General features: G+C 48.9%; 6 protein-coding genes across 6 annotated transcripts; 4 read left to right on the forward strand and 2 right to left on the reverse strand.

The window, feature by feature from the left end:
• Nucleotides 1-480: 480 nt before the first annotated feature.
• N7447_004260 (uncharacterized protein) lies at nucleotides 481-4,273 on the forward strand (the record flags this gene model as incomplete). The annotated part of the gene is made up of 14 exons (XM_057228535.1): nucleotides 481-1,270; nucleotides 1,326-1,378; nucleotides 1,441-1,940; nucleotides 1,988-2,043; nucleotides 2,102-2,280; nucleotides 2,333-2,505; nucleotides 2,558-2,584; nucleotides 2,638-2,998; nucleotides 3,076-3,160; nucleotides 3,212-3,270; nucleotides 3,331-3,547; nucleotides 3,624-3,741; nucleotides 3,797-3,888; nucleotides 3,951-4,273. 14 exons carry the CDS (start codon nucleotides 481-483, stop codon nucleotides 4,271-4,273), a joined length of 3,033 nt encoding a protein of 1,010 aa, XP_057087876.1.
• A 750-nt stretch (nucleotides 4,274-5,023) lies between these two features.
• Nucleotides 5,024-5,904, forward strand: N7447_004261 (C2H2-type zinc finger protein; the record flags this gene model as incomplete). The annotated part of the gene is made up of 2 exons (XM_057228536.1): nucleotides 5,024-5,326; nucleotides 5,392-5,904. 2 exons carry the CDS (start codon nucleotides 5,024-5,026, stop codon nucleotides 5,902-5,904), a joined length of 816 nt encoding a protein of 271 aa, XP_057087877.1.
• A 1,171-nt stretch (nucleotides 5,905-7,075) lies between these two features.
• Nucleotides 7,076-8,432, forward strand: N7447_004262 (phosphatase PAP2 family protein; the record flags this gene model as incomplete). Its single annotated transcript, XM_057228537.1, has 2 exons — nucleotides 7,076-7,769; nucleotides 7,885-8,432. The coding sequence occupies 2 exons, from the start codon at nucleotides 7,076-7,078 to the stop codon at nucleotides 8,430-8,432; spliced, it is 1,242 nt and encodes a 413-aa protein (XP_057087878.1).
• A 152-nt stretch (nucleotides 8,433-8,584) lies between these two features.
• N7447_004263 (vacuolar protein sorting family 37 protein) lies at nucleotides 8,585-9,410 on the reverse strand (the record flags this gene model as incomplete). The annotated part of the gene is made up of 2 exons (XM_057228538.1): nucleotides 8,585-9,071; nucleotides 9,127-9,410. 2 exons carry the CDS (start codon nucleotides 9,408-9,410, stop codon nucleotides 8,585-8,587), a joined length of 771 nt encoding a protein of 256 aa, XP_057087879.1.
• A 995-nt stretch (nucleotides 9,411-10,405) lies between these two features.
• Nucleotides 10,406-11,014, forward strand: N7447_004264 (uncharacterized protein; the record flags this gene model as incomplete). The annotated part of the gene is made up of 1 exon (XM_057228539.1): nucleotides 10,406-11,014. The coding sequence occupies one exon, from the start codon at nucleotides 10,406-10,408 to the stop codon at nucleotides 11,012-11,014; it is 609 nt and encodes a 202-aa protein (XP_057087880.1).
• A 727-nt stretch (nucleotides 11,015-11,741) lies between these two features.
• Nucleotides 11,742-12,398, reverse strand: N7447_004265 (ankyrin repeat protein; the record flags this gene model as incomplete). The annotated part of the gene is made up of 1 exon (XM_057228540.1): nucleotides 11,742-12,398. The coding sequence occupies one exon, from the start codon at nucleotides 12,396-12,398 to the stop codon at nucleotides 11,742-11,744; it is 657 nt and encodes a 218-aa protein (XP_057087881.1).
• Nucleotides 12,399-12,701: the final 303 nt, after the last annotated feature.

A 12,701-nucleotide genomic window follows, 5' to 3' on the forward strand; every position in this document is an offset into this window, starting at 1 on the left:
CATGTTTGCGATGGCAAAAGGATAATCCATTTGGGTAGGGGCTCCTTCATTGGCTAATCAATGTCTCGCGTGACATCGCGCCTTTTTGCAACAGGGATCAAAATCCACGCAGGCGCCAACTGATGGGGGCCCAACAGCACTCCAAACTCGCAATAGAATTAGCACTCTCCAAACCAGTCAGAATAACACATTCTATGGGAAATCCCTAGCTCCATGCAAATTTTGCGAGTTAACACAATAATTAGGTCGCAAGTTGAGGAAACAGTTTGGCACGACGAGTGTAGGGTTAAATATAGCGCTGCGATGCGGCGCAGCAACTTGCAGCAAAAAAAGCGACGGCGCCTCGCGCTATCGTTCCAAGATAAATGACGATCTCCCACAATGGACGACCTTAAGTTGCTTTATGCTCAGTCTTACGCTTCTTTGTAAATCGTGGGACCCAAAACTTTTCCTTCCACACCCCACAAGTAACATGCCATGATGAGCGTGCCATCTTCTGAATTCACCTTTTCAGCAAGCGCACCGTCGACGGTGATCTTTACCCCTCCATCGTCATCCCGAGAAAGCAGTAACGAAGGGAGTTCTGCGTCAACCCCACAATCCCCGAGACAGACACTTCCGCTCTTTCAGAATTTGAGCCTCAACGATTCTGGAGGCTCAATGACTACTCCTCGAGCTAGGTCGCCGATTGGGTGGTTTGACCCAGATAGATCACCTTCCACATATGCACAGCAGCATAATGCTACTCCCCGTTCTATGCAGAAACTCGTGCCCAGCGCCCGCGGTCGAGATCCCGAAGGAAGCGGGTCAATATTTTCCAGCACAACCCAAGCCAGTTTATATGTTGACGCTAGGGAGATGGGAGCCGAGTCCATGTTTTTGGATAATGGCACAGATAGAGTACATATCCCTGGGGCATTTCCCGCCCAAAGTAGCCGTGACGAAAGTCACTGCTCAGGTGATGCCACAGAGAGTGAGGACGGATCAGAAAGCGATCAATATAGCGACATTGCGGAGGATACTGAAAACATACCTAGTGATATTCGCGAAGAGCCACTTCCCACCGCGCCGGTCTATAATCGTCGGCTTCAGACTGGTCTGAAGGAAGTGAAAGGGGAACTAGCCAGTCTCGCCGACATGATGGGACTCTCTGAGCTAAACCAAGATCGGTCTACTGATTTGCATTCTTTATTCGAGCGGACCAAGAAAATGAGCATGTTTCAGTATCCAGAAACGCGCACTGTGGGGTTCATCGGAGACTCTGGAGTTGGTATGATTTCACACTAGTCTTGAATCTTTGACTACGGTTCCTAACTTTCCGGCAGGCAAAAGCTCTTTGATAAACTCTTTACTTGATCAAAAGAGCCTGTCACGTTCAGTACGTCTCACCTTTCTTGTTGTTCCCTTTGGTAGTGTATGCCTATTAACATCCAACTGCAGAGTAGTGAGGGCGCAGCTTGCACCTGTGTCGTAACTGAATTCCGACATGTGGATAGCAATCACACCGGGCCTTTCACCATTGAAGCGCAGTTTATGACTGCACAAGAAATGAAAGAGCTGCTGGAGGAGCTCCTCTCTAGCTTCCGCCAATTCCATGTTACTTCTTTCTTCCAGCAGCTCAAATCGCACGAAGAACAGGAGCAGTGTCGGGATGCCGCTGATAGAGCCTGGGAAACGTTTCGATCTTTGTTCAGCAACCAACCAAGATTAACGATGGAGTTTCTTTCTGCTGACTTTGACGACGCTCAATCGAAACTTCTTGAGCAGTTAGAGCGATGGGCGTATGCTGGTTTAACACTGCGACCGGGTGGACCTGATGCGCATGAGTACTCTATGATTGCTGGTGATCTCGCTGAATGCAAAGACTCCCTCGACCTGCTGACTGCCAACAATATGGATGATGGTAAACCTGCGCTGTGGCCATTTATCAAATTGATCAGGTTTGTGTAATCTCCACAAGAAGGAATGCCCTCTAAAGATGTTGCAGGGTATATCTCAGTTCGCCCATTTTGAAAACCGGGTTGGTATTGGCTGATCTACCAGGTATGTGCTAAGGGTTCCATTCCAACCCTGGAGCTAAACTTGAACTCACCAACGTTAGGCCTCAGCGATCTTAACTTTGCGAGGATTCGAGCCACCGAACGGTACCTTGTTCATAACTGCGATGAGATATTTGTTGTCGCGGACATTGGTCGCGCTCGTACGAATCCGTCCATACCAGATGTGATACGCAGATGTAGAGATGACCAGCCGCGACATGTGATTTTGTCAAAGTCGGAGGTATTGAAGATGTCTGTCAAGTCAAAAGGTGCTTACTGACCTATCTTCTTAGGTTATATCGCCGGAAGAGTCTGGACGTGGAACTACTCCAGATGCTCTTAAAATAAGGCAAATGAATAAGGATATCCAGGCTATCCGGAAGCAAAGTGAATTGACTGAGTTTCGCTTACGGAAAGTGCGTGGAGCAAAACAAGCAGAATTGGCAGTCAAGGGGTATGAACTACGGTAGGTTCTTGATATTGAAGTACAATGACCCCATTCGCTGAATATATGGCAGCGACAAGGAGAACGAGTTGAATTTCGAGTAAGTAACCTCGAGAGACTACGGGATATCTTTGTGTACTAACAACCAACCAGGATACAAAGCTTTCTCATCAATCGGCGAAACTCACAGGTAGCACAGGAACTTACCAGAAGACACGCAGGAATCAGGGTCTTCTGCATCAGCAATACTCTCTATTCCGAATACCGCTGTAGTGCGAACAGCCAGGCGGAGGCATACGTTGATCTTTCGGGAATTCGCGAGCTGCGCCACCATTGCCAATTGGTCCCTGCCGAGAGTCAAATGCGTGCGACATCCGCATTCCTGGAACACCAAGTGCCAGCTTTGCTGGGATCTATACGTCAGTGGGCACTATCTGGAGCGGATTCAGTTACGGCGGAAAGATCTGCTATCCTCCGACGGGTTTTGGAAAATGCAAGAGCGGCTCTTCGCCGGGTATGTTTGACCCAGGAGGGTACCTTAGGTCCCTAACCAAGCTTCTAAAAGACCAAAGATTTCCTGATAGTCAATAGGAATTTATTTCCTCTCGATCGTGTATTCATCTTACGCGTCAGAGCTTGGATGAGCTATTTGCCGAACGCATTATTGGGGTTATCCGTGAGTAGTTTGTGCAATTGGTTTGGTCTTGGCCCTAATGGACTCCCCTAGGGAATTCTCGAACCCGCTGGACGACTCAGTGTATTGGAATCAGCCTGCAATGGGAAGAAGTGAGTTTCACTAAAGAAGGAGCCCCTAGCTAAGCAATATAATTCTGATTATATCCACAGTGGGCGCCTAGCACGTATGCTGCATTCTGTCGCAAATCTGGAGACTACGAGACCAAAGCTCAGCCTCGTCGCTGCTGGAATGATGAGTTAGTCCATCCAGCACGTGAAGGGTTAGATATCAAATGGGAGGATATACTGGATTGGCTGCAAGATCAAACTGGGATATTGGTGGGAGAAACTCGCACTACCTTTGAAGGAGTACGAGAAGAGATTGAGAGTAAGTCGGCTTTGAGAAACGCTTGTTTATTCCATGCCTTCGTACAGACGAATGGCCTTCTAACTGCTTTCTGTAGCGCATACTGAGCTTGCACCCCAGGCCCTCCAAAACCTCCAACAAAGCATGAAATCCTGGCAAGAATGGATCGAGGAAGATATACAGAACTCCATCCAGAAGTTGATTAAAAACCTCGAGTATGATATTCGGGAGATGGGCAATCTCAAAACTTGATTCTAACTGGCTCGCTAGAATCACAAAAAATGACATGCTTCATGGCCATCCCAGCTCCTTTATATCAGGTCTGATGCAGCCCGCTTATGCTGCCACCAACCGAGAGGGGGGTTCGTTAAACAATCCGAATAGAATTGCCTTTGTGCCTGTTTATATTAACCATATCTTCTAGGAAATGGCAGTTTCGTCCGCCGGAAAAGAATCATGAATGACCATCTGACGCATTCGAGGCTGTTTTCCAAGTTTTCTAACCTGGCCCGCAGCGAATACACACAGGTTGTAACTGCATGCTTCAATCCTCTGCTAGAAAGAGTAAGGATGCAGATAGATAGTATTATGAGAGACTTCGACGCGGTTGTTACAGTCGAAGGTCAAGTCTCGGAGGCGGAACAGGCACCCGCATTGGCGGATGCTCTCAGATCCAGATTTGGCAGGACGGAGGAAATCCTGCAGAATCTCCAGGATGTCGTACGAGAGCTCAATCAAAGGAGTTGAAGGTATAATATCAAATTGATTTGCTTTTGGTGACGAATAAATGATTCAGTAGACGGCATTTCGGCCATGATAAAAGCAACCACTTTATATAGAGGTGTCGCTCAAGTGTCGATGTTTTAAGGACCGTGTATACAGAAATACAGAGAGTTTCATACACTCAATTCATACCATACATTTCATACATTTTATACAGTCAGACTTCTATTGTTCCTACGGCGCTATCTCGAGAGCTTCATGACAGTAGGTAGATACTCATTTCATTTTGTTGATTCCTTCCTCTTTAGACGCGTAGCATGACGTGCATCACATACATCGAGTAAGTGCCCGTGTATCACTAGACCAGGGAGATCGAGTGTTTGCTAGATAAGATGATAGAAACCAGATAGTATCAAAATGCATGGAGTTTAGTATGATGGAACTCTCTGACTAGGAATAAAACAAAATAACACGCGCAACATTAAATAGACAAATATCTAGTCCACAAATGAAAGATAAAGAGGATTTATTAGATTTGAGGTCCAACGATAGTCTGAAGTCGGGTCGGGTGGTAACTTTTCCGTATCTGACCTGTCGTTGTAAGAGACCGATGACCCCCGTGACATGATTGATAAGATTTGATAGTGCCCTGTTTGCTAGGTCTCAACTAGCTATTCAGCTCCTGTTTGTTTGTGGAGAATCAATTCTTCTTCTTTCCCCCTTCTTTCCCCCTTCATTCCTTCCCACTCTCAGACTACTCGACATTCATCCACCATGTTCGAATGCGCCACCTGCGGTGAGGAATTCTGGTATCGGGATGACTGCGATGAGCATATGAATGACTATGATCACTGGATTGAGTGCGAAACATGCACTCGCTTGTTTCGCTCCCAGGCCGCTTGCAACCAGCATATGAATGCTTTGGACCACTGGGCGCCAACCTTCGAATGTGAAACATGCACCAGCACCTTCCGTACTCAAGCGGCTGCCAACAACCACATGAGAGCCAAGAGACATTATGAGAAGTACTGCTCCGACTGCGATCGTACCTTTATGAACGCGAACTGTTTACGCCAGGTAGGCGAGCGGACATCCTCCGAGAAAAACTTTGAGCCCGTTCGACTCATCCCTCTATCTTATAGCATCTGAATTCCAAGATTCATCGCGGTAACAACGTTCCCTGTCCGTTCTGCCACACCGGTTTTGTCACTGCCAGCGGTGTCTCTCACCATCTCGAGAGTGGATCCTGCCCTCGGGCTCAAGGCTTGAACCGCGACAAGATTCACCGCATTATCCAGCAGCTTGATCCAAATGGCATTGTCTGCAAGAAGCGGATCGCGTGGCACGGCGAAGAGAATATGTCCTACTCGGTCACTGACAATGCGTGGAATGGTCAGTTTTGGGTGTGTTACATTTGCAAGCGGGGGTTCAACTCGCGCAGAGCGTTGGAGTCGCATGTCAACTCGCCTGTGCACAAGGAGAAGGTTTACCACTGCCTCCAGCGTGGCTGCCCAAAGGAGTTCCACTCTCTGGCTAGTCTGTTCAACCACCTTGAGAGTGAGTCTTGCGGATTCATTCGGTTCGACGGGGTTCGACAGGTTCACCAGCGACTGAACGATGCCATCATCGGTCGCCGGATGATCACTGGACTCTAGTTCTTTCTTTGGCTTTTGCCCTTGCAACCTTGCAGTTGTTCACTCGGAATTATCGAATTCTTTGGTCATGATTGAGGGCTCTACTAATCAGCAGATGGCTGGTTTTACAACCTCGGAATTCTTGGCTTTACATACTTTTCTTTCTATCTCTTTGAAGATCAAATGAAAATTCCAATGATTATTATCAAAAGCCACACCATCCTGTTAAATCGCAAATTCCGTCGTAGCCGATTGAAGCTACCCACGAACTTGGCGCTTCCTATACAGTCTGATTTTATACAAACTACATATGCACATAACACACCGGTTCAGAGGATGCATTTCAATACAACTGGTTCTTAGCCTCGATCCCATCGCAGATAGCGCCCCCATTACCAATAGAATTGAGTCAGAGAATAAGTGGCTGCTGATAGAGATAGAAAGTGAGTATAATATATAGTATATAGGGGCTCATCCACCAGGAACCGGACACCAATGAATCCATGGAAGTACATAGAACCAACTGGTTCAATTCCGTTTGTGACATCAGTCATCTGTTCGCCCCAATGAAGCCTGGATTAGAATGTGATATGGCTTAACGGTGAGATGGTCAAGCCCATCGGCTTCATGCATATATAGTATGCGGGGTAAAGGCAAGCTGCAGAGTGACACCCGCTGAGCTTAACTCGGCTTAGCTTGGCTTTGGTGGAAGGAGAATCAACTACTCGACAGGTTTCGATTATGAATGGTATCGAGTCAATTTTTCTATTGAAGGGAATTGTTCGACCTCGGGAAGTTGTATGAAAGGCGTGATATTTATACAATCTCAAAAAGATAGATCAGATACTTTCTTCGCGTATCATTTATTCTATGTTCAAAAGCAAAAGACTACAAGGGTTTTACCAGGCAATTCAATTGAACTGCTTAAAGGAGGTCATTGGGTATGAGTGTACAATATTAGAAAAGTGGAGCTAGTATAATCAATGACGTGAAATATGGGGAAACCATTCGGAGGTGAAAAGAAGATCTTTATACATTTGTAGGAAGTATGCGAGGTCTGTGAATAATAAGCTCCTCAGGTGCTCAGCCACACCCATTCGTCATCCTTCAAGTCAGCCTCAAACCTCACCTCGCACATTAGTCTTCTCCTTATTGTTCTTATTTGATTTCAACATTATTTGCATAGCACAACATGCCCATCCCCGTCAAGGAGACGGCAACGCGCTTGGCTGCCATCTCCAAACTACTACTACTATCCTACGTAATCGACTGGATATTCATCATGTACATCCAACCATCCCAACCACCCTACCCATCTAAAAAAAACACTAACAAATTCCTAACCAGCGGCATCGCCCTAATCGGCTACGGATTCTACGAACAACCCCCAAATCACCACCCCTTCAGCCTAACCGACCAAGCAATCAGCTACCCACTCACGAAAGAAACAGTAACAACAAAGACCCTAATCCTAGTCTGTCTGTTCGCACCAGCAATCATAATCCTCCTAATCTCATGGCTGGTCGTCCCACCAAAAGCCACCTCCACCCCCTCCACTTCCAGCTCCACCGCCCCCAACCCCCCCGCAGCACAATACATCCGCCGCAAATTCTGGGAATGGAACGTCGGCTGGATGGGTCTCGCGCTGGCCCTCGCAAGTGCTTGGACAGCCACACAGGGTTTAAAGGCCCTCATAGGAAAACCGAGACCTGATATGCTGGCGCGCTGCGATCCAGACGTAGATCGCGTTGCGGAGTTTACGGTAGGTGGGCTTGGAGAGTCGGTCAGGGGTGCTGTGACGCTTGTGTCATGGGAGATTTGTCGGAATAAGAGTAATTCGTTGCGCATTGATGGGTTTGCTAGTTTTCCGAGTGGGCATTCTTCTTGTAAGTTCATTTCATATCTCATTCAAATGTGTTGATTGTATCTTGTCTTCGGATGGATATAAACAGTCACAGTATGTACACACATGAATTCGAATGGCTAACACTAGCGCCATAGTCTCCTTCGCCGGTCTAGGCTATCTAACCCTTTGGGTCTGCTCGAAATTCTCCGTCGCATTCCCCTATCTCCCGCCCTACCCGGTCGAAGATCAGAGCCATTCCGACGAGAGTACATCCGTGCGGAAACGAGGCGCCGCGCCGCCCGTCTACCTGATGCTACTTGCGTTCTTTCCAACCGCCACGGCGTGCTTTATTGCCGCGTCGCGCTGGTTCAATTACAGACACCACGGCTTTGATATTCTCTTCGGCGCGGCTGTCGGCATTTTCTTCGCTTATATCGGCTTTAAAATGTACCATCTTCCAATTCGCCGCGGTGCGGGATGGGCTTGGGGTGCGCGCAGTCGAGGACGCGCTTTTATGCGTGGGGTTGGGGTTCCTAGTTCCCTGGGAACTGATGGGTGGGCTGGCGAGAGGGGATTGGATGTTGATGTTGAAGGTGCGGCTGCGGTGAGGGAGATGGTGTCTAGGGGTCAGGGTCAGGGACACGCGCAGGGACATGTCAAGCCAGAGACTGGTGAGGGTATGGCTGTTAGGCTTGAGGGGTGAGTGGTGGATTTGGGATTTTTTTGAGCGCGAGCTTGAAAGTACAGTGTAGATTGTATTGTATAGTGCATAGCAGATCATCAATCGGAGGCAGCATGGCATCGTTATGGGTAGTCAGATAGTGACTAGTTGTATTTCGAGGTTGTTTTTACACCTCATCGCCAACCACCAACACGTCCCTCATCCCACCGTGCCTTGGCCTCTTTCCGAGCCGCCAATTTAGATGCCTCGCCCCGTACGCGTCGGACCCAATCTGCAATCTCCTTCTCCGTCGCCAGGCCGTGATGGTCTTCGTCGAGGAAACTCTCCTCAACAGCACGGCACACAGCCTCCTGCTCCGTGATTGCCGCGCTGAAGCGCTGGTAGAGCGCCTTCGGCGACCACGGCGCTAGAGCGGCGTCCATCTCGGCTTGCTTTTTGCGCCAGGAGACCTCAAGCGACTGGTGTGTGATCAGCATTGTTTCAGTGGAGGCGCGGACTTCGGCGAGGTGGTTCTGCATTTCTAGGACGCGGGTTGCGAGGTCTTTATTCGTTTGGATTAGGCTTTCGAGGTATTGTTGGCGGGCTGTGTAGGAGGGGTGCTGGCTTGAGAGAGCGGATATTAAAGCTGGGTCCTTGAGGATTGTTTGGAGATCGGTTGTTCTGGGTTGTGGGTTAGTGTTTGTATCCTTAGTTTTGCGGGGTTGGGGGTACCCACGATTTGTCGGATACTAGGTCTGGGAGCCAGCCTTCCTCGACTGTTGGGGGTTCGGGGAGATATGGCTGTTGAGGATTGCTGGGGTATCCACCCTGATGTGTGCCTGTCTGGGTGTCTGGCTGCCAGTGTGTAGCGGAGGTGTTTTGTGGGGTGCCACGTCGACTGGCTTCATGGCTGTTGGGTTTGGGGGGTGGTGGAGGAGGTGTGTCAGAGTGGGCGGTGTTCATGATTTGGGATGAGTAGAACGGCGACTGCGGGGGGAATGGAGACGGTGGTTGAGACATGATATGAGGTTGATTGTAGATGGAAGCTATGTTGTTACGCCGGAGATGGGGCCGAGCTTGGCGGGGACTAGACCGGTGATCTACGGCAACATAGTATCATTTCTACAACATACATCTGTAGCTACACGTACCATTTTTCCTCGGCCGGGCTTTCCTCTCTTAGCCGCTTTTATGAGGACGCTCAGAGTCAGGCTAAGTAGATCTCAGTCCGGGCTCAGACTCAGCTGCTCAGACCATTCACGTGACTCAGTGAGGTCCAATGAACGCTCACTGAGCGCTCATTGATTACTCAGAGATCAGAGGCATCTACTGAGCACTCTACGCTCAGACCGTACCTAAAGCAGTACTTTGCACAATACTGTTTATCTTGCGATCACTTTTCGATGGCCCTCAATTTTCACTGTTCTCCTATTTCTGGAGGTGTATTATCTTCTAGCATCGTTTCCCCCTTTAAAAATAACGCACTCGAGCGCAATGACGTAAAAGTGGAAGACATCCTAACTCCAGACAGTCTGACCGAAGGCCCCAGAGTTTGAGACTACTACTAGATCCATGTCCAAGATAGAGAATTTAATTATTGATATCTATAAGCCGTTGCGATTTACTACAACTAGATGTAGTAAAAATTGTGGGAACCTTGTGGCGTTTCGGCCCGTCTAACCTAAATAACCCGAGAAGTATATGCATCCGATTGATATTCAGGATTTCTGCTGGATTATGTTAGGCGGACCGGAAGGGATTCCGTTTTCTGAAGAATTTAAATTAGAGACAGGTTTTCTAGTTCTTTAGAATACCTCAAACTTTCTATTTCATCTTCTTCCATCAGAACTCGTCTTCTTCTATCGGATGTAATCCATCCCACCAGTCATCGCAGTATGAGCCCCACCCCGTCTCGTGGACTGGAGTCTACCATCGTTGCTCGTCAGCAGGAAACATACCACTACTGACGGACTGGTTCTATCTGTCAAAAGATCTCACTCATATACTCCGTCATCATGTCTTCCACATCATCATCACCATCCCCTTACCAGCCTTTTGTCCGGGGTGGCCATACCGACCAACCCGATAAGCTGCCTTCAATGTTCATGTCTTCAACGGTGCCCGTGGTCCATGAGAACACTATCATCCTCGGGGCCACACACCCTACCCTCTCCACCGCCAACCCGAAAGACGATGGTTGGTTCATTTCGGATTTCTACGCTTTCAACTATTTGTTCGAAGGACTCGGGATGCAGCAAACTTGGTTGACCGCTGTGGAACCCGCCAAGCTCGTCAAGGAGTACGGGTCGTTCCTACATGGAAACCCCTATGAGGAACGAAAGATATGCCTGAGCCAAGAGCTCTTGGACAGCGATGAACTCTCGCCTGTGACTGTGGTTAGCCCGGCGAGAATGATTGACCAATTTCTGATAGAAGCGAGAAGGGCTTCCGAGCTGGCCAAGAGAACGTCAGCCCCCCTTCTCCTTCTTATCTTCTGTCACGGTCTCCCAAACTTTCATTTGCTTTTAAACAACGGGGATACGCAGAGGGGTCTGAGCATGGTGAGACTCCAAGCCAGCCAACGCTCTCTCCTCGCCCATCGAGGCCCAGCGCTTTTTCTGTAGTTCCTCGTGTGGCCGGAACGGCACTGCTAGGGCGATGTTCCCGCCTGCCCTAGATCCGCTGAGTGCGAAGCGGGTCTTGTTAACATTATACTTCTGTGATCCTTACCATAACCATAGGATAGCATCGACGCCGTCCTCCAGAGCGACGGGGAAGGGTTGCTCCGGGGCGAGACGGTAATTGACGCTTACGACTACCGCATCGGGGTAGGCTTTTAGCATGGTACCCGCCCAGCGGGAATCATCGCGAGCGTGGCCGATTGAGAAACCGCCGCCGTGGTAGTTGATGAGGACGGGACGAGGCGGGCATGGACTGGTTTGCTTGTGAGGACAGAGGGGTTTTGAGGGTGCAGTAAAGAAGTAGAGTTAGATTAATCCAGGTAGTTAATAGGCATGTTGTACTACTGATAAATTGCTTGGAGGTATCGTGATATTTCGTGATTTAATCCTAGTTACAAGAGTATGGAAGCTTCTATTTGGGCCTCCGAGCCACTCGGACAACCCCAACAGGAATCTAACAGCGAGCCTTCACAGCGAGAGACAAAGGATTCCCGAGATTGAGGTAGAGTACCCGCCCGCGCTCGATACCATCAGCAGCGACTTTGGGACTCCGTCTGAAATGCTTGGATTTCTTTCGGTGATTCGCATCTTCAAACGCGATGGTGGTCTCTTGTACAGACAGCAGTCCGACATGACAGTGGAATGAGTTTAACGGTCGTAACGCTCCTCCTTACTCGGTTCTCCTCCGAATTTCCCGCTCCATAGCTTCAATATTCGAGCCAGCCATGGCATCCTTGACCAACTCGCGAACCTCATTCTGCACCTCCTCGCTGTAATAATCCTCACGGGTCGCAAGCTCCTCAATGCGCCTCTTGAATTCTGGATCAGGCTCACCACCAGCAGTGGCCTCCTCCTCCGTCATTGTACCAACTTTAATCCTCATATCGCTTCCGGGGATGGGCCCGGGAGAATTCAAAACTTGGGCGGCTTGGGCGTGTGTTGGAGTAGGAGCACCACCGGCGACCTCGCGGAGATAAGCAGCGACCTGAGGGAATTCATTCTCGGCCTCAAACTTCTCCACAGCTGTAAAATCTTCGGCGTTCTTCTTATTGGCGTCCACACCCAGTTCCTCGACTAAACAGCGCGCGATACCACTGTCTTCAACCACAAATAGACATGTCTCGCTATCTTCGTCAAGGAGGTTGACATCAACCTTGAACTCTTTCACTAGAGCGCGTAGGAGATCGATATGGCCGTAGGAGGCTGCGGCGTGCAGCAATGAGTAGCCAGACTCATCTTGGCTTGACGCGATCGAGGGGTTGGATCGCAACAGGTCCAGAAGGGCCGTTGGGTTATCGCAAGCCAAGAGGTAAGGATTTTGAGTCATTATGAGTCAGAAGTAATTATTGAAGTGAAAGTAAAATCAGTCGAGTCAAGAAGTCAAGAGGAAAGAAAGTCAAGCCAAGCAGAGAAAAAAATATCCGCCTTTCCCTTTCGGCTCCCCGCACTCTGACACATTCTCTGACTCTTCTGGTCTTTCGGTCTTTCGGTCTTTGGTGCCTTTGGCTATTTTATTTTATTTCTTTCGCTTCAGTTGTCTACATCTTCTACATATACGTCTAGAATACCTCGGACAAGAAGGAAAAACTCTCCCATCTCTCCTTCCTCTCTGCCCCTCCTCTCCGTCCTC

This window comes from Penicillium robsamsonii (genome assembly GCF_028829455.1).
Source record: "Penicillium robsamsonii strain IBT 29466 chromosome Unknown utg000002l_segment0_segment0, whole genome shotgun sequence".
NCBI lineage: Eukaryota > Fungi > Ascomycota > Eurotiomycetes > Eurotiales > Aspergillaceae > Penicillium > Penicillium robsamsonii.